This window comes from Dermochelys coriacea, chromosome 1 (assembly GCF_009764565.3).
Source record: "Dermochelys coriacea isolate rDerCor1 chromosome 1, rDerCor1.pri.v4, whole genome shotgun sequence".
Classification (NCBI taxonomy): Eukaryota; Metazoa; Chordata; order Testudines; family Dermochelyidae; genus Dermochelys; species Dermochelys coriacea.
Window position 1 is genome coordinate 223,361,727 of NC_050068.2, and position 20,439 is coordinate 223,382,165.

General features: G+C 40.6%; 1 protein-coding gene across 7 annotated transcripts; it reads left to right on the forward strand.

Moving 5' to 3' along the window:
- The first annotated feature begins 196 nt into the window (after positions 1-196).
- Positions 197-15,324, forward strand: PTHLH (parathyroid hormone like hormone). 7 transcript variants are annotated; one of them, XM_043514961.1, is made up of 5 exons: positions 561-867; positions 2,937-3,171; positions 3,649-3,771; positions 9,691-10,113; positions 14,808-15,324. In XM_043514961.1, exons 3-5 carry the CDS (start codon positions 3,671-3,673, stop codon positions 14,815-14,817), a joined length of 534 nt encoding a protein of 177 aa, XP_043370896.1. In that variant the 5' UTR covers positions 561-867; positions 2,937-3,171; positions 3,649-3,670; the 3' UTR covers positions 14,818-15,324. The 7 variants fall into 7 exon arrangements, with proteins under 7 accessions (XP_043370890.1, XP_043370885.1, XP_043370902.1 ...); XM_043514964.1 differs by having other exon boundaries at positions 3,057-3,171; XM_043514950.1 differs by lacking the exons at positions 561-867; positions 2,937-3,171 and adding an exon at positions 202-532.
- Positions 15,325-20,439: the final 5,115 nt, after the last annotated feature.

The window sequence follows — 20,439 nt, forward strand, 5'->3', positions numbered from 1 at the left end:
AAAGTGCATCCACTGTATATTGCGAAGCCACATTCTCGGAAGGGATGGATTTCAACACGAAATGCCAGTGAGATAAAGAACATTCCTGAGATCGAAAATCATTCAGTATCATAGACTTTTTAATAGATGGCTTCTCACAGAAGGCAGGAACAGACGCTCAGCATAACTTTCAGAGAGGAAGGAGGCAGAAGCTAGACATATACACTCACAAAATTTCCTCTCAGCGCTGCTGCAAGACAGGGCTGAAACTTGGGATGGGACGGTACTGGGGGAGGTTAGAATTTGCTCACGGGCTAGGCATTCGTGTAGGTGGCACATAACTCAGCCAAAACCATTCCAGATACTATCGACTCCTAGTCCTGCTATGTGCTAAAAGGTGCATAGTGCGTGCGTGCCTATGCCTTGCTAAAGACCAAGCCTTCCTGGCACTTCTCCCTTCTTTGAGCAGTAACAAAACTTTAGGAGCCCTAGGATTTAAGTCATGTATTTCCAGCCCCATTGAAGCAGGGATGATTACTCAGTAAATGGGAAGGTAGGCTATGATGTCACGAGTTATTCTTTTCAGTACCGGGAAAAGGGTCTCTCTCTCTCTATATATTAAGAGGAGAAGCTCCTGTTCCTTGATAATAACAAGAGCAACAAGGGAAGGAAGCACCTGCTTTAAAAACCCTTCTTTTTACTTTAATATGTTGGGTGCAGAATAAAAGCTCCTAGGGCTGGATTTTTTAAAGTCATTTTCATTTTGATTTATTTCACTTAAAAAAAAAAGATAGAAACTAGTTGTGGAAGCGATTGCTAAGAAGATCAACCTCTTTATTGGCCAGGGTGATCTCTGAAAGGCACAGAAGACTGTAACTCAAGGAAAAGGTGAAGTAATAAATTGTGAGGAAACTTCAGTATTCCAAGTTTATAAAGGCTATTTATTTTTCCTGAGTCTGTATGAGGATTTTTTTTTAATTTGTGGGGGAGAGGAAATTCTAACAATATTTGATAGATGTTTTGCCATTAACACCAGCAGTAGACTTATGTGTGTTTGGGAGCGGGGATGGGGATTTGAGGTGGGTCACAATTATTGTTTAATTAGTGGAAAGGGCAATGTAAATCAAAGTAGCCTTTAATTATACATTTTAATTTATAGCCTACCAAGTGTGTAGTGACTTTATTTACAGCATAAGCCGTTTAATGTTTCCAGCCTGATTTCAATTTCAGCCCTTTTTATTTTCGGTTTTATTTGCTCCTGTGGTATGAAACTTGGCTAAGCAATTTAGCTGTTTTATTATGAAAGCAAATATTGTTTTTAATGTAAAACAACCTGCAGGTATAAAATGGTCTATTTGTAATTTAACGTGCTATAGAAAAGGTATTTTTATATTTTAAAATATATCTAAGTATTACGTTAAGACTTGTGAAGCAGCTTAGAAAGAATGTATAATAAATCAGTGAACTGAACCAATGCCACTTCTGTGGATCGACTCCTAGTGGTGGGGATGGTCGTATCTCTGTACCATGCGAGCAGATTTAACTTGCCCGTTCTATGCGTTTGTGGAAATCCGTAAACTCCAAACCAGAGGGCTTTGGTAAAAAGGTAAACTAAACAAGGAAGAAGCTTAAAGAAGCATTGAAAAACAACCCCTGAGAAGTGATGCAAAATCGAAGCCATCCGAGGAGGTGGGGGATGGGGGGAGGTTGTTGGATGCTGTATACAAAGTTTCATGCTGCAGTGGTTTGGGGATCTGAGAACATTACGCTATCAGGGTGCGACTTAAATTCGGATCATATACCCCAAATGTTTATTTCCACAGCATAACGCCCCCATTATGTTAAAAGGCGGAGTAAGACAGAGAGAGAGAGACAATCCTGGCGTGCTATAAAGATCCTCCGAAGCTAACTGTGTCAGATACAAATTATTTTATTTACAACATTAAGAAAAACAGAGTTTTCTATATATAGTCACTGTAGTATCGATTACTTCATAATAGCCCGGGGCAGTTTCTTGCGCAACTGGGCTGTAGAAAGGGATGGATTGTGTTACCTTTGGTTTTACATAAGTGTTTCCGTGTGATGGAAAATTCTGTTGTTCACTCAGCTGGGGTGATGATGTCTGATTGAAATGGGAGCGTGTGAGACGGTTCTCCCAGGTGACTTATTTCTAACCAGTTTTTGGAACTCCCTGGCGGTAAGAAAGAGCAGCTAGGCCACCAAGGGTATCAACCCGTCAGCTGGCAACGGGTTAGAAAGTATGTAGGAAGGGTTCTGGACGGGCGCCAGCTGTTCACAGCTGTGCTGAGGCGCAAGGAAAGCAAGAACTACTGCTCCGAACCAAAGCTGTGTCTCGCAAATGAAGGTCGCACCGCGGTGCTTTCAGCCTCTCACTTCAAGGCACAGTGACACAGCTACCTTCGGCACCCAAGTTGGGCTATTCGCTGAAAAAGGAGGGGGAGAAACGCTCCACGAGTATTATTTTTTCCTGGCCCGCAGCTTCCGTGTCCACAGAGCGTGTGTGGCCCCCTGGCTAGCGCACACTTACAATCGTTAGGAACCAGCCCTCCAGGGAATAGGTGGACGGCAGTAAAGGACGGTAGGTGATGTGAAAGGCAAGGCACCGTTAAACTCGAGAGAGGCGGCTGGTTTGGATCTGGAAGTGTCCCCCTGGGAGAGACAGCTCCTTTGCGGCGTGCTGCGGGAGGGGAGACACGCTGCCGGCCCGGGGGGGGGGGGGGGGGAAAGGGGGAGAAGCCAACCCTGCTTCAGGGGATGTGACTGCTCTGGGTTGGCATGTGCGTTTTATGGCCGGGTGTTTTCTTCTCTTGATCCCGATCCCGGGGAGGGGTGAAATCTCTCTCTCTCTCTCTTTGGCTGTTGGTATCCCGTGCTGGGCGCCCTCTGCACATGTTCCTAGGGCGCCATCTCTTTGCAGTCACTGACTCCTCCAGCAGGTTTCCCAGCGGCTGCCTCCGGAGCGTGTGAACATTCCAAGCCCCAGCTCTGCTCCAACCTGCACAGCCAAGCATGCTTTCCAGCCCCTAAGCCTTCCCTGCTGCTTCTGCTCCCTGTAGACCTCTCGGGCTTTCCAGCTAGACGACACACGCTTTGCCTGAGTTCAGGTTCCTTTCCTCCGTGTGGACCCAAACGTTCCGGAAGCAGCAAGACCTGACCCGGGCTTTAGAAGAGGTATAATGGCTGGGTGTATATACAAGTCTGTCTGTCTCTCGCTCTCCCCATCTGTACAGAGAAGAAAATACTCTTGGGTTGGGGGGGGGGAGGAATGAGCTGAGGAGCTTTTTCCCCCCTTTCTGAAAAGAGGGTTTGCCCTGTAACACAAACCCCTGAGATAGCAGCTTGCCAGATTAATTAAACAGCGCTACGGGAGACATGTAAACACACTCCTTCGCTCGATTCATATACAAACCAGTTCATTTTTATTAGTATTTAAGAGAGGAATTGCCTGTGATTATTTTTGGAGAGAGGGAGAGAGAGAGAGCTCACAAAGTTTGGAGCAGCTGATCTCTAAGAACTGAGAGCTGCCGAGAGTCAAGAAAGTTTGTTTTTCTTTTGCAACTTCGGAGGAGATTGTGTAGTCCTCAGCAGCTGCTCTTTTAGAAAGAAGCCGGAGTATGTATCACTGGACTCATTTTCCTTTCGTTGCAGGTTCCAAGACCGAGGGGATACCATGTTCACTAAACTGTTCCAGCATTGGAGTTTCGCAGTCTTCCTGCTGAGTTATTCCGTCCCCTGTTACGGGAGATCAGTAGAAGGGACCAGCCGCAGACTGTAAGTTTCTTTCTGACTCTGATCACTGGGGAGGGGGGAGGTGTGAGAAATCTGTGTGTGTGTGTGTGTGTGTGTGTGTGTGTACATCTACCATAATGTTACAGCTTGCAAGGGGGCTCCCTGTATGTTCTAAGCGCTCCAGCAACTGCCCTTTTCTGTTAGCTGCTGGAGTTCTTCACCGGAGCGGCTTCAGAATTACCTGCACCAGGTAGTTTTGGTTAAGCAATAGATAAAGAACAGTTTATATGCCCACCCACTTTAATGAATTACAAGGGATTGACAGCACTTTTCAATTCTCCCTGACTTTATAAGACACTTAGGTAAGAACGTGTGTTTTAACCTGAGGAGCCGAAGTGTATATAAGACAGCAAAACATAGAAGTGGTTGGATGTAGATCTACATCTATTCACACACCATGACAGACAAATGAGAGAGGTTTGGAACCATACTGTACCGAATAAGTATAGATTATATACTGGAATGACAATATGTCTGTGTTGGTGTAGATCCAGTACAGGTATTGCTAGCTCACTAAAAAGATATGGTAGCTGCGGAATATAATACAATTTAAATATAGAAATATTTCCTTTGGACTTGTGCCATTTACAATAATTTCATCAGTTGGAGTCAAATAACTGACTTGGAGACAGAAGCATTTTGTAGATAGATGACAACCTGATTTGAGGTATTTTGCTCAGGAAATGACCCCCTTATCCCTCCAGTAATCATCAACATAGATATCACTGTACTGTAAGCTAAGTCCAGAAAAGAAACTACAGAAGTGATCTAGATCAATAGCCTACACATGTAGCTATGTTACTTACTCTCTGTAGACATTTAGGTGACTGATCTGTATCAGATATTTTAGGGAGGGAACACTTCAAGTTGTACACTGGCTTAAAAGGCAGCTGACAAGACTTGAGGTTTCTTTCCCGTTCAGAAGCAAGAGTCAGACTGGAGAGAGAGAGAGAGAATTAGAAAACCCTGTCAAGAATGTTTAGAGGAAAGTGTCACATACTGTACATTTAATCAACTTCAGAAGAGTTTCCTTATAACTGCTCATGTACGTATTTCAGGACAAGTGTTTCATATATCATTTTCTCTATTATCATTTGAAAAGCAAATAAATCCCCCTAAGTGAAATGACTTGAGACTTGTCTGAACTTTGGCACCAAAACCTCCTAGGGCAAATTGCATTCATTGTACTGATGATAAAGCTACAGTGTATTCTTCCTATTAACATTTGCTAGTTTGCACTGCTGCAAACTACCCTTGAACTATTTTTTTGTTTTGAAACCATCTTATTCTCTTCAGCTGTGCAGAGAATCCAGGTGTGGATTCATGTCAATAAAAATAAAGCACAATTAAATACTCTATTTCCTTGGCTAAGAATCTTTGAATTGGAACTGAGCCAACTTTTGCTTAAATTAAGATTTGATAAGACATACCTGTTATCGTTTTGAGTCCAGTACTTACATATGTCAAGATTAAATACATCCCCTCCTGTTTTCCTCCACCCTCCAAATCATGGGATGACAAAATAGGTGCTAAATTGTCAAAAAGCTTTTCTTGATTCCCTTTTTGTATAGCATGTAAAATGCACTGAAGAAACCATTTAGCTGTCAGTCAGTGGCATTCATGTAGTTTTGTTTGTGGGTACAGCACAAACACTAACACCACATGCAAACATAACCCTGTTTTAATATCACCACAAACCATTCCTCGAGCTAATGGTTAATAACTCGCCTCAAGTATAGACATAGTTTTCCCGGGAAGGCTTAAATCAGTAGTAGATGAAATTAGACACATTATTATAGCCAAACAGAATTAAATCATAGGCCCCATTCTGCAGTCCTTATGCAGGCAAACCTCCTGTTGAAACCAATGGGAAGTTTGCCTAAGTACAGATTGCAGGGCCCATTAAATGTTTTAGCTGTTAAAGAAGTTTCTGGAAAACAAGCAATGATTCAAAGAGAAATTAGATATTTTTATCAGCTGGCCTAGACATTGCATCACCACATCTCCAAGTTTGGTTCAAATATTTTCCTTTAGCATAAACTGTGCACCCACTTGTGAGATGAGATGAGCACCCTCAACTCCCAGTGGAGTCAACGAGAGCTGAAAGCACTCATCCCTTTTCAGGATACCTCCCTAAGGGCTAGATCCAGAGCCAACCGAAATCTTTCCACTGATTTAGATGAGCTTTGGATCAGGCCCCAAATGAACATCAAAGTTCGATAATGATTCAATAATTAATTATTTAATTTTAAAAAATTGAGACAGAAAGTTGACTCTTTGCTACTGACACAAGTTTAAAAAAAGTGAACAAAACTTTCTAAGAAGAATGAACTGGGGGGGGGGAATAGTCACCCAAAAGTAACATTTTAGAAATCAGTATGTTCACAAGTCCTGGATTCATAGTATTTAAGCCTAAGTACTTTTTTTCCATAATGAGACATAAGATTAATTAGCTACATATGTATATAGAACATTCATGTATACAATAACTTGTCTGGGCACTTTGGGCAAACAGAAACCATGATCTACATCTTTCTCTCAGAAGTGCTTACCCACAAGTTAGCTTAACATTTACTACATTTGGTTTGGGGTCAGACTGTTTTTCTTTCAGTGAGAAGCATATTTCATAGAAGGATGGAAGGGACCTCTAGTGGGTCATCCTAACCCTAACATCCTAATATTTCCTAACTGTGTTGCTGGCTAATACTACAACATTTTTCTTGTAAATATATCATTTGTCATATATAACTAATGCCAGTAACTGAATACACATATTCAAGAGTCCACCATTTTCCTTACTGTGAATGGGGGAAGGGGGAGGAAGAAGATGGGGACTTTTCATCACATTGTTGATACCTGTGTTATGGGACACTTCTCTAAAGGACTTCCATACATGAACCTTCTTCAGCAAGTTGTTTGACTTGGGTTTACAAACAAAAGAGTTACTTGAGCGGCTAGGTTGGGGTTAGTAATGGGGGGAGGAAATTTATATTTGCCACATATTTTTCACTTTGTATATTGTGAAACATAAATTTCCCAAAGGAAACTGGGAGACAAAATGTAATCTTCAAGTCTGGCTGGGTAATAAAAGTCATGTGAAATATAACTCTATGTAATATTATACAGTCGTGTGGAACAGCAGAATGTTGTTTGGGGCCAGATTTGCATGTTAAATATCAGACAGACATTTAAATAGAAACCCGCCCCTTCCTGGCACTGCATCCATTCTCCTGTCAATTCATGGACTGTAATGGAAATCTACGCTAATATAAGAAGTGGGTCTTGTAATGATATTTGATTGTATTGTGTATACTCTAGGTTTAGACTATCTATGTAAAATGGAATTGCTTTTCAATCAAGAGTCCTTAATAACAAGATTTTAAGATTCAAGATTTTATAACAGTGAGTAAATTGATTAAATATACAGTAGAGGATTAAGGAAGCTTTGTGTTCTCTGTGATAAAAGCAATTATCCCTGGTAGTTTATGAGAGACAGTAGGAAAGCTTTTCACATGAGGCATACTATTTTAAACTCAGTAAAGCACTAAGTTTTTGTATGCTTTTTATAAACTAGGAGGGTGGAATGATAACTACATTTCCCAGGAAAGCATCCTGGGAAAATACAGTTCTTTAGTTAGGAAAGTATTGTGAGTCACAGTGGACAGATTGAGAAACATGACAGAAGTTTGCCCACAGTCAGATGTGTGCAAGGTGCTGGTTTTAACATTTGACATTTGCAAGTCAGGTTGAGCTAAGCAAGGAGGTAGTTAGTAGCCAACCTTTGCTGGTTATTGCTATGAAGTAAGGTGTACAAGACAGAGCATCAGAGTGACTGTGGGTATGTATCTGATATAGGCCATTAGAGGGATTGGAGTAGCATCACAGGAAGAGTTTTGCAGAATGGATGATTGCATATCTTTTCAGATAGGCCAGATCCTGAGCCAGTGTAAATGATTGCAGCTCCACAGAAGTGAATTAAGCTGTGCCCCTTTACATCAGCTTAGTATCAGGCCATGTTATTTTTGCTTACAGGTGTTCAATAGAAGAGTATGATCTACTTGCACAAAAATCACAAGTCCCCTGAAACTCACCTGGCTACAGGTTTCTTGAAACTCAGAGAACATTTAGCAAAAGATTTACTCAACTCTTTTGAGCAAATCTAGGACCAGTGTTGAGCAAATATACCCAATATATAGCTTTGCAGCAAAATCATGATCAATTCATAGTGTTATTGTGGAGCTAGGGACAAGTTGGCATTTTGATCTGAATTTCACTTTGAGATTTGGGATCATTTAAACCAAAAACTCGGTGTGTGCAGATCTACATGGATAAAAAGCAAAGAAGATATTCTCATAAACTTATGCTACATGAAGCTGCTAACTTCCAAAGAGCTCTAGTATTGACTACATTGGAAGTCCACAATATATGGCAGCCAGCTCAGAAGGGACTGAGGGTAACAAATTACAGACCTCGCTCAATCATTTGGTGTACAGTTATACCGCACCACTTTTGAAACTCCACAGTATAGTAGGATAGTTGGGGTAAATAGGCTCTCAGACAGTTATCAGTCTTCTCCCTGCTCATCCATATTCAGAAACTGCATTAGCTACAGATGAAATTACTGGGCAACAGGCAAGGCAATTAATTCATTTTCTTTGGTTAGCGTGAGTCCAATCATGGGTAACACCCTGATACAATAAAAGAGGATGCATAGCCCATCTCAGCACACTGAGGTAAAGCAAGCTTGAAGGACTATAGGTTTTAGCAGTCATGGGAACATAACTATAATCCCACCTCATATGCTTTTGTGGTTCACAGTGCAGGTGTGCATCCACCCTGCATTAAGGAAAAAATGTGTATTTTCTCATGGTTATTCATTGGCCAGACAGATCTTGGACCATCCTTTCTCAAAGGTTCCTTATGACCATACCTTGTTAGCCAAGTATGAACCATTGGCAAGGCTTCCAGTTAAATCATCTTCCAACTCCTCAAAAACAGATACAGTTTGAGTTCCAATGAACCAAAATGTCAGAGTTGCAATGAGCAATAAAAGGGACAAATAAAGGAACTTTGGAAGAATGTCAAGGAAGAATCATAAGGAACAGAGATGCAGAGAAAAGGGTGAGGGGAACCACAGAAATGGACTGGCACAATGCACAAGAGAAAATAGAGAACACCAGAAATTCAGGTCAAAATTTTCAAACTTGGGTTCCTAAATCCACTTAAATCCATATTTGGTATTGGCTGAAGTCAATGGGAGCTGGTCGGTGCTCACAATTTCTGAATGTCAAGCTGCTTGTTTAGGTGTCTAAATATGGTTATAGGTTGCTTACATTTTAGGCACTCAAGTTTGAAAATTTTGGCATAAAGAAAATACCAGCAGTTACACTAATTGAAACTTAAAAATAAGGTGCATATTTTTTTAAAGTATATGATGGGGCAGAAGAAAGTTACTAAAATGATGTTGCATAAAAAGAGGTTCAGGTTTCACTGCAGGTATTTATTATTCCCTTTCTTATATGACTGTAGTGCTCCATTATCTGATTCCCTTCTTTCCCTAACTTTGGCAACTGCCTGTCTTGTCTTAGTCCCTAGATAGAATGCCTTGTACCATTAAGAAATGCTTTCCTCGAACAGAGCATTGACTAATCCACCCAGAAGTCCAGTGGTGTGTGATGGGTCCACAGAGAATTATTACTGGCTTAGGTTCTTTCCCTCTCTGCAGGGAACAGCTACTTTGACAAGAAATTGCTCCACCACTGAGTTAGCAAAGTACACTAAGAGCTGGAAAGTTGGTTCACTGCTCACTGTAGCTACAGCTGCCGAGAGAGATGAGTTTTGCCAAGTTTTGGCTGATAATGAAATTATAAAATTTTTCTCCCTGTTTTCTTTTTCTTTTAGCAAAAGAGCTGTATCAGAGCATCAGCTACTGCATGACAAAGGGAAGTCTATCCAAGATCTACGAAGGAGGATCTTCCTTCAAAATCTCATTGAAGGTGTTAACACAGCAGAGATCCGGACTACTTCAGAAGTTTCTCCAAACCCTAAGCCTCCGACTAACACAAAGAACTACCCTGTCCGATGTGGCAGTGAAGATGAGGGTAAATACCTAACTCAGGAGACAAACAAAGCTCAGACATACAAAGAGCAGCCCCTGAAGACATCGGGAAAGAAGAAGAAACCAAAGCCTGGAAAACGCAAGGAACAAGAAAAGAAAAAGAGGCGAACCCGCTCAGCATGGCCAAATTCTAGAGAATCTGCTAATGGAAATGAAAGGGTCCCCCTCTTGGACATCTCTGGTTCTACACATGATCACAATTTAAGGTAATCATGCTTTATCCTTATCAGGGAGACACACCATATATTTTGTTAATTTATTGGAATTGTTACATTTTACCTCTGCCTCACACAAATCTGGAATTTTATTATTATAATAATAATAATAAAATTTTTTAGGACATTTCAAAATGTTGTGCAACCACAAAGCACTTTACAAAGGTAAGTGTTATTCCCATTTTACAGCCGGGAAAACTGAGGTACAGAAGTTAAGCAACTTCCCCATGACACACACAGTGATTCACCAGCAGGGCAGGGACTAGAACTCAGGTCTCATGACTCCCAATACCCTGCTCTAGACTCTGGACAACTCTGTCGGAATAATTATGGTAAATTATTTATCACAGAGATTTGTGAAACTGAGGTTACAGAAAGTGTTATTTACGCCAAAGGAATGAACCTCCACATCTATTACAATTTCCTGCACTGCTTTTACTTTGGTATCCGTGTTTCAGATCTTTGTCTCACATTTGGTCCTCAGCAGACTGAAAGCTTTGAACTCTGCTTAAAGCTCTGCATCTATAAAATGGAGAGGTTTTCTTTTTTTCCCCTTGCTCCTTGGCAACTTTCCTACCCTTACTTTACAGTTTTTCATTTTACTGTTTAACCTTAGGGGAGAACATGGAAAGTTTCTCTTTTAGTAATATCTGCAAACAGTGCAGACCAGCCTTTTGCCATAAAATTTTCCCTGCCATTAGGACTTTATAATTCAGCTCCATCTTTCTGCCAGCTTGTGAAACAATTACGTTGCTGCTGAAAAATGTTGAGCATTACCCTTGGAGAGAAACATGTTTTCCTCATGTATGACAATGAAGGTTTTTAAGGGCAATGGTGAGTTGGAGTCTCTCTACTAAGTGTCCTGAGCCTCTAGCCCGCTTGCACACATCTCATGTCTGGATTTGAGCTTGAACAGCTTTGTGTACAGAAGGCAAACAGAAACATTCAATTCCAAAAAGAATTTAAAAAGAAAACACATAACACTCTTCTCCCTTCACCTCTTCCCCTTTACTTTTGGCTCAATGGACACAAAAGTGCGATTTGCTTCACAGTAAATTATTTGAAGAGTGATGCCATGAACCATGGATTTTATTAAAATGCTGCACCTTATTTTAATCTTTATGGAACCAGTCCTGGTAGGTGCCTCATGTCCTCAACTCCCAATCGAGGTCAGGGGAGTTCCTGGCATTCAGCACCAGGCCTTATCTAGGCCAGAGTAAGAAATTTGGGATTGGGCCTTAGATTTAATGACAAGTCAGTAGTTAACAGAACTTTAATAAGAAGAAATGGTGTAACTGGCACTGCTTTTGATTGTTACTGAGAGTATGGCTATGCTGCAGATAAGAGGTGTGATTCCCAGGGAGGGCAGACAGACTTGCGCTAGCTCTGTTTGAGCTAGCGTGCTAAAAATAGCAGCATGGCTGCAGCGACAGTAGCAGTCACTAAGGCTAGCTTCTGGAGCCAAAGCCTGCCCAATCCCCTGTCCAAGCTTGGGTAGCTAGTCTGAGTCTCTGCCAGTACTGCCAAGTCCACAGTATTACTTTTAGCATATTAGCTCAAGCTGAGCTAGCCTGAGTCTACCTACCCATACTGGGAATCGCCCCTTCCTGCTGCAGTTCAGAAATACCTTTAAAGGCCTGTTCCAGGGCATATGTAATCTGATAAATATAGAAGTTGCAATAAATGTTATAGAGCTAGGATAGCTGAAAAACAGAGATATCTTCAAATAGGCACTTATTCAGAAACTAAAGTAATGGGGCTAAAACTCCCAAAGCATTTGATTGTTGGATTTTATTTTAATACTACTCTTATCTCTGATGGGATCTGTAAATGAAATACAAAGACTACACTATAGATTGTATTGGTTTAAGTTTTAAATTGTGAATGTCCTTATATGCCTAAAGGAAGCTCAACTTTACAGTACATTACAGATTTGGCCTTAGCCTCTTGGCATTATTACCCTTCTTGCAATGTTAGTCCAGCAGGGGAATAGAGTCTTGAAGGGATTGTATACTTACAATACTTAATTATAAAAGCTAACTTTTTTTAAAAAAAGAAAGTTATAAAACAGGAGTTTGCAATTCCTCCCTTACAAAGCACACAGCAGTTCTGGTTTCTGAGAATCGAGTACATGCTTTTTATCTGTAATTATCCAAGTGAGCTGGCAGATGTTATCATTTCTACACCTTAAATCAAAACAGCTGTCAACTTGAAATCTGAAACCTTTAGTTTAATCATTTTTAATTCAGGAAATGACATAATTCATCATCATTTTTACTTAATAACACAAGTCATTCTTTACAAACATATGCAATCCCTGTGTCTGAATTGGCATCTCAAATCCAACCCCTGCCTCTCCCTACAAATTCTAGATAGGAGGGCCAGAGCCTCCAGGGCACCAGAGTCACTTTGCACTGCAGTGCCAGCATAATACATCTGTAAACTCAGTTTAGCTGGCTCAGGGACAATCACCCCTGTATATGTGTAATCCTCCAGTTGCACAGAGGTGATTTGAGGGCTCATATACCACAACTCTCCCTGCTGGTGGGGAAAGAAGGCATGACTGCAGTTTGGCTGAAGTCGCGAATCTGGTCCTGATTCTCCCTAGCAGTCCTGACCCCACAATTTTGAGTCCAGGTCCAAAGAAAAACTGGAAGAGACCTGCTTTCTAGTTCCGGTAGGAACATGGCCCCATATGAGAAAAGTCTTGCAAAATTAGTTGATTTTGCAATAATTCTGACATTTGAGCTAGAACCACAGAGAGTAGTTGTAAGATTTTGGTACCATGAAACCCATACCTAAATCGTAGTTCACCTTGAACTCTAAATTCAAGGCTAAAAGCTAAATCCAGAACCAAAGCATAATCCATTTTAAAAGTGCACATATATAGTGTGTTTCAGAGTAGCAGCCTTGTTAGCCTGTATCCACAAAAAGAAAAGGAGTACTTGTGGCACCTTAGAGACTAACATATTTATTTGAGCATAAGCTTTCATGAGCTACAGCTCACTTCATTGGATGCATGCTCATGAAAGCTTATGCTCAAATAAATGTATTAGTGTCTAAGGTGCCACAAGTACTTCTGTTCTTTTTACATTTTTAGTATACACACACATATATAATCAATTAATTGTGTGATTAATATACAATGTACATCAATATTAGTTTACATATAGTACAAATGTATGCATGCTAACACTTCCACTCCAGTTACTTAAAAACATTTCCTTCTTACAGCACTCCTAACTATATTCCCATTCCAATTAAATTAAATTATTAGTACTTAATTTCCTAAGAAACCTTTCAAAAGTGTAACCTCCCTAAAATTAGATGTAGTCTTGCTTTCATTAGGCACATAAAACCCCCTTAAATTGTCAAGAATTTCCTCTTTTTTTTGTGTCTCACACCCACACAAGTCTGCCATGTGAAACTCTACCCACAACTTTGGCAATCAGTCTGACAACACAGCCAATCAAATTCCATCCTATAATGGTTTCCTAGGGAACCAACATACAATTACAGAAATGGACTGCACACAGTGAGAGAGGAAAAACCCAGTAGTTTCACTGTTAGAAAAATATCAATATTGGAAAAAACAAAACAAAATATAAATAAGATACAGAATGGGTGGCAGGGGATACTGCTTATAGCCTCTTGAATTCACTGTGGAGGGGGAGGATTACAGAATTAAAACCAGTCTGTCTGTGGCACCTATTAAGTACAGAAGAGCAATTCCCAACCTTAAGGCTTGATCCTGCAAGGTGCTGAATGCCTCCAATTCCCACTGAATTTGGTACAAGCTGAAGGTGCTCAGAGCCTCACAGGAAATGCTCAATATTTTCAGGGGCAGGCCTTTAGACTCCTCCTGGACTCACAAAGATGCAGATTCAGTTTTCCCAAAGCTTTAATTCAATAACCATTTAATTAATTTGTGCTGTGAATGGAGCTAGGATCTCTTCAGAATCGGGACCTGGACACATTGTACTAAAGTAAAATTCATGTTCTATAAATACATACCTAACAATGAAATAATTCCTTGTCCAATGGTTGCTTATAGTCCACCATCAGTGGTAAAGACAGACCAAATGACAACAGTAGAATGTATCTGACAACAGTAAACATGGTATCGCACAGGAAACAAAGCTCAAGCGATATAATGGGCACGTTAGCTACTAAATGGGCTTGATTGTTCTTTTTAGCCTTGCCCTTAATGCTCATTTTTCCAGCTGGTTTTATATGGATTTTTTAAATCTGTTCTCTGAACTGATCTTTATGGCCCCAATTCAGCAAGCTACTTAAAACTATGCCTAACTTTCAGCTCATAAATAGCCTTATTGACTTGAGTGGTATTTATATGTGCTTAAGTACCTTGCTGAATCAGGGCCTAAATGAAGCAGAACCTACTTCAGTCAGTAGAAGACTGTAGATGATACAGACTCAGCTGTGTGAAAGCAGTGTGCAGTCCCTTGCATCGCTATTTTAATTGCATTAAAAGAACTGTAGAGACTTAAAAGAAGACTCCTAATAGCTCAGTGTTATTAATCAGCTCTTCCTAGAGGGGCTATTTAATAGCAAGGCACACCCTATATTACTTGTGGAACTGTTACATTAATCTTGTGTCCATTTATTTTCAGGGAAATTTAATTTTTCCCCCCTTTGTGTCCCCCATCCCCCCTCTTTCTTTGCAGGAGGCGTTGAATTTTCAGTTGAGATCTTTGGAAAACATATTGCAGTATTCTGTAATAGTGAACATATGGAAAGTATTAGAAATATTTATTATCTGTAAATATTGTAAATGCATCAAAATAAAACCTCCTCCTCCCCATTGCTCTCTGAAACTGCACATTTGGCTATTGTGAATTTTTTTTTCTTTTTTTCTTTTTTTTTTTTTGCTAAGGCTAAGCCAATTATTATTGTCACATTTACCATAATTTATTTTGTTGAATGGTGTATTTATTTTGTGAAAGTATCTTGGTGCTGCTGACTTTCTATACATATATATATATTGTAACATAATGCACTTTAGATATACATATCAAGTACATTAATAACTGACATCATAATAAAGTGTTCCTCTTTTGTGGTTAATTTTAAATGGATGCCTATGAACAACTGTTCAACTGATTTTCCTCTGTGCATGTAAAATAGCAATATTTTAAAATTTGTAAAGAATGTTTAATAAAATATAATCTTATGAAATCATGACTCAGAAGGAGAAATGTATCCTTTAGGAATTTCAGGAGAAGGAACACTGTGTAATTTTTTTCTTTACTACATTTGAAAATGGTCTTACATTTAATATGTTTACATTGGTTCAAGCTCCAACATTTTCACATTAGCTTTTAGTTAAAAATCACTTAGAACATATTTTGTTCCAGTGCTCTGTTTCAAATCAGCTAAGTGGCTGAACAACCTGAGGGCACAGAATAAAGCCAGTGGTGTTTAAGAAGTGACGTGCCAACCTCAGTTCCCATTGATTTTACTAGCAGATCAGATTACTCAGCATATAGCAGGAGATATCCAGCACCTTGCAGGGTTGGGCCAATCCAGATTAGCTGCCCAATGACTGATCCATCTACACTACAAAGAGAGAGATTCCTGTGGTGGATGTGGGGATTAAGGACAAAAAACCAAAGAGACAGGGCAACAGCAAGCTGATGGCTATTATTGCAAGTTCTTTGCTCTACAAAAGTTTGTGTCAGACTCATTAGCCCAATAGTCTTTGAGCTACCATGACGATTTCTGTGTATATTTACCAGTGTGGAGTGGAACCAGGGAGGCTAGGAAGGGGATAAATTAGAACAGTGGGCTGCTCCTTGTATAGGAAAAAATGAGATCCATGATTAAATGTTATTACAGTTATAAATTGTTGTTGTTTCACTAACTCCAAGAGCTTGCCATTCCCTGACAGTTTGTAGCAGTTAGTTTGCTATAATTGCTCTTTTGGGATAGTCTCAAGATGTTCTGCAGTGAAATCTGGGATGCCCTACAACTGAAAAAAAATGATTTTCAAAGTGAAAAACAGGAATTTGTGTCCCTAGGATACTGCCTGTGCTTCCAGTCGTGGTAAAGTAACCATATAAACACTGGAATGCGTTACCTAGGGAGGTGGTAGAATCTCCTTCCTTAGAGGTTTTTAAGGTCAGGCTTGACAAAGCCCTGGCTGGGATGATTTAACTGGGACTTGGTCCTGCTTTGAGCAGGGGGTTGGACTAGATGACCTTCTGGGGTCCCTTCCAACCCTGATATTCTATGATTCTATGATTCTATGATATAAAGGACCAAGAAATGTTAGTTGTCTAATAGAGATGGGACTTACAAGGTCAAATAGAATTTATTGGGTTACTTCAAATAGTTTACTTAAGGAGAGGGTGGGGGGTCTACCTGCTGCAGGTGCTTAATGCTGTTTCCCTGTATTACAGCTCCTATGTGACTGCTATAGCCAAGATTGGCAAACAATTCCAATCAAACCACTATGTCCACTTGCTCATAGGTGTCAAAAACATTCAAAATTGGGGGGCTGAATGTCTCTGTGTTTGATCTCCATCCAAAATGGCTATTTGAGCATAAACATAACACACACATAGCGATAGGTATGTTTATATTTAAGAAAAAAAAGACACCCTACCAAAACAGAACTCTCCACTGCACAAGCTCCTTCAGCTGGAGAGAGGATGAGAGAACAAATAACTTGACAGATGTGCAACATGGCTTGATGTGTTCTTGGAAGGTGCTCAGATACTACAGTGACGAGAGTGATATACAAATTATATTGAATAGAACAGAGAATAGAGTAAACTATTTTTCTAGTTTGGTGAGACTGCAAACCAAGGAGACCACCCAGCTCCTCAAAAGACACCTCCCATTTCTCCTATTCTGAAAAAAAAATCTTGTATTACTTTTCCACGCATATGCAGATAACAGAAAATAACGGCAGATCTTCACAATTGGATGGCCACTGGTTGAATAAAGTTACAAACAATATACAAATCACTATGCATTGTCCGGGCATCTGTCAAAATGTTCTGGTTTTAAGCAAAGTCTTAATGAAGCCTCACTCGCTTTGTGACATCATGACATATTCTCCCTGACTATGTCTGAACTGACAGTTACTAGAGCTGCTGCTGGGGCAACTTGCATAAGAGGAATTGTTTCATGGACACTTCTATGCACAGCAAACGCCTTCAGACCTCCCTCCTTGTCTCAGTCTCTTTGCCCAGCCAGTGCTGGTCCTCTCCCCTGCACCCCAGCTTCTTGTCAGATATGTATCTCCCCCACCCACAGACACACTCCCATTGGTTCCTAGTCTCTGGCTCCTTGCCAGCCAGTCCCCATTTCCCTAATGGATCCCAATCCCAGCCTCCTTCTCGCACTCTGGCTCCTCCCAGCCTCATCAGGCAATTTGTCCCAGTCTAATCCTCTCCCTTCCCCCTTTGTCCCTTCTGCATTTGAATGAGACAGCTTCCTCCATACACTGCCCGGGTGCCAGTAGTGGGGGTCACTGAAAGCACAGGAGAGAGACACTCCCTGCTGTCAGCTCTGGTGTCCAGCCTCACCCTGACCATGGCAGCCAGCAGAAACCATTACATGGAAAGTCCAGCTTCACACTTGTATCTCTGGGCTTGAGGGAGCATGCTCAGTCACTCTGTGGGGATGGTACACACGCTCTCTGGTCAGCACTAGGAGCGGTGAGAAATTTGAGCATGTTCAGAGACAATGGAATCCTCAGAGGCCTCAGGGCACCTCTGCTCTACGCAGCAAATAAATCATCCAAAAACAACAACAACAAACAACCCTGAAACAGTGAGTCTCAGAGCCTGGGTCAACTAACCCAGATTTATGGAGATAAAAATAGTAGTGTAGACATTTGTGCTTGTGCTGGTGCCTGGGTTCTGAGACCCTTTCCTCCTTGCTGGGTTTCTGAGCCCAGGCTCCAGCCCAAACCTGAATTTCTACATTGCTATTTTTAGCACTAGGATGCAAGCCCTGAGAGCCCAAGTCAGTTGACCTGGGCTCTGAGACTCACTACCCCAGATCTTTGTTTTGCTGTGTAGACATACCCAGAGCTGCTAAAAATCAAAGTCTCAACTAAGCAAGTGCACACCGCAACTTTTCAAAGGCTTTTAACTAACAAATTTGGGCAGATTTTCATGGGGATGACAAAAGACACATCCCTGATACAAAGGCCACCCATGCCATAGTTCAAGTCCCTGTGCCAGAGCAAGGGGGTGCTAGAACTTTTTCTTTTAAAGCCATTAACATTTTTAACATGGACAAAACAATGTGTTTCCCCCTAGCACCAATCTTGGAAACAAAGAACTGTTTTGGCTGAAGTTTTACCCCCTTTGTCCCCCCATCCCCCCAAAAAAAAATTAAGAAAAGAAAAAGGAAAAAAACATCCTGAAATACATACCTGGCATGGAAAATATCAGCCCAAATCGTTAAAGTTTGGCAAAATTATAAACAACTGAAAACAGGGTCTTATAATGGGCACTATTGGGCAACCTTAATAGTAGGCAGAGGTACCAGCCCCATCTGTAGTAATCTAATACATTGTTAAAGTCCATTTCAAGACTGGGAAGGGAACATGAAAGGCCTAAAAATTCTGCAGCACTACTGTCCTAATTATCAACCATATAATTTTTTAAGCACAAAAACAACAATTTTTCATGACTAAATTGCTGAGAAATATCAACTGGAGAAAAATCTTCATACCATCAACAGTTAAATCCTCTATAATCAACTCTGTCAACCTCTTTGCACTATACACTGCACTTTCAGAGTTTCTCTTTAATGGTTCTTTATAAATAAAGAAATTATTTTTTCCTCCAAATCACATACAAACCCAGGATAGTTTACAAATAAAATATATAATGATTGAAGCTGGACCCTATCAGCTAAGAGATCAGTCTTGTTGGCATTTCAAGGGCCAAAACTGTTCAGTTTAGTTTTAAGTATCTGACATCCCCAAATGTGGATAATGCTACCCTCTGACACAATGTACCTACAGTGTAGCAATCCTGTACATTCATTTATGAGTAAGTGGCCTTGTGCTCCAGAACTACCACAGGGAATTTGGCTGTCTTGCAGTAATCCAATAAGTAGGGGAATATTGACTATATGTAGTTACAGTATTTGAATGTTTAAACCATTTTGTTATTTAAACATAATTTGGTGCTGGTGAAAGGTGCTGGAATAGCACCTCTGGAATCTGAAGGCCTTTATTTAACTACAGGATAGATACAACACAGGCAGAAACAGCGCAAGCTTCTCTTACAGTTCCATGCCAGTGTGCCTCAGTGGAAAACTGGGGACCACCAGAGCTCTACGATTCAAGTAGCTCATCCTCCATAACAGATACAATGCTTGTCCTATTTGCTGAGATTATCAGTGGACTCAGCATCTAGTAAATCAGGCATGGGGCTGGTAGTAAGGTGCTGAGATGGGCAGGAAATGGTTTTCCCTGTTTTATGAAAATTTCAGATTTCAATTTTTTCCCATTCTGCACTGGGACAAAACTGAGAACATTCAAAGATTTTCAATGAAAAAAATATAGAGAGCAACACCACCCCAGATTAACCCATAGACCAGTATTTAGGGCACTTATCTAGGATGCAGGAGACCCAGGTTTGAGTCCCTACTCTACCTGATTCAGACCTGGATCTTCCACATCCTAGATGGGTACTTTAACTATTGGTTGCTCTGGGGTGAGTCTCTCTCTCTCTCCCATCCCCTCCTCCCACTTACTGGTTTTGACCAGAAATTACATCCTTGACCTGAAAAACATTTTCTTCCAAAAGTTTTGTTAAAACTGGTATGTGTCCATTTTGACAAATCAGAATTGTCCAGTGTATGCTGCTTGACCAGCTCTAGTTAGCGGACCATTGTTCAACTCTCAACTTTAACACCAACGCACTGTGACATCTTGGGCAAGTCACTAATTTGTTTACACGACAGATACCACATCTATAACTGGAGTATGACTTACCCACCATGTGTGTAAAGTGCTTTGAGCTCTACCAAGGAAAAATGCTATGTAAGTGCAAAGTATTATTATAACAAGTTTTTTTTTGCACTGTGGATTGTCCAAGTTGTTTCACTTAGGCCACAGATACAGCCATCAAATAATAATGGCTTTTGGTCTCTACCCATCCAGGCAAAGGTGACAGAGATAAAATGACTACCTCATCACCACTCCCTTCTAAACCATCACCCCACCACTCTAAACACTCACTTTAGTGGAAGTTATGCAGTGAACATCCCACACAATGCTTTGAAAATACACCCCCCCAGAGTCCTCCTTTTGATCAGTTTCCTGGA

Coding starts and splice junctions, on each gene's coding strand:
- PTHLH (XM_043514950.1), top strand. Junction 3,772..9,690: donor GAAGGGACCAGCCGCAGACT/GTAAGTTTCTTT, acceptor TTTTTCTTTTAG/CAAAAGAGCTGTATCAGAGC.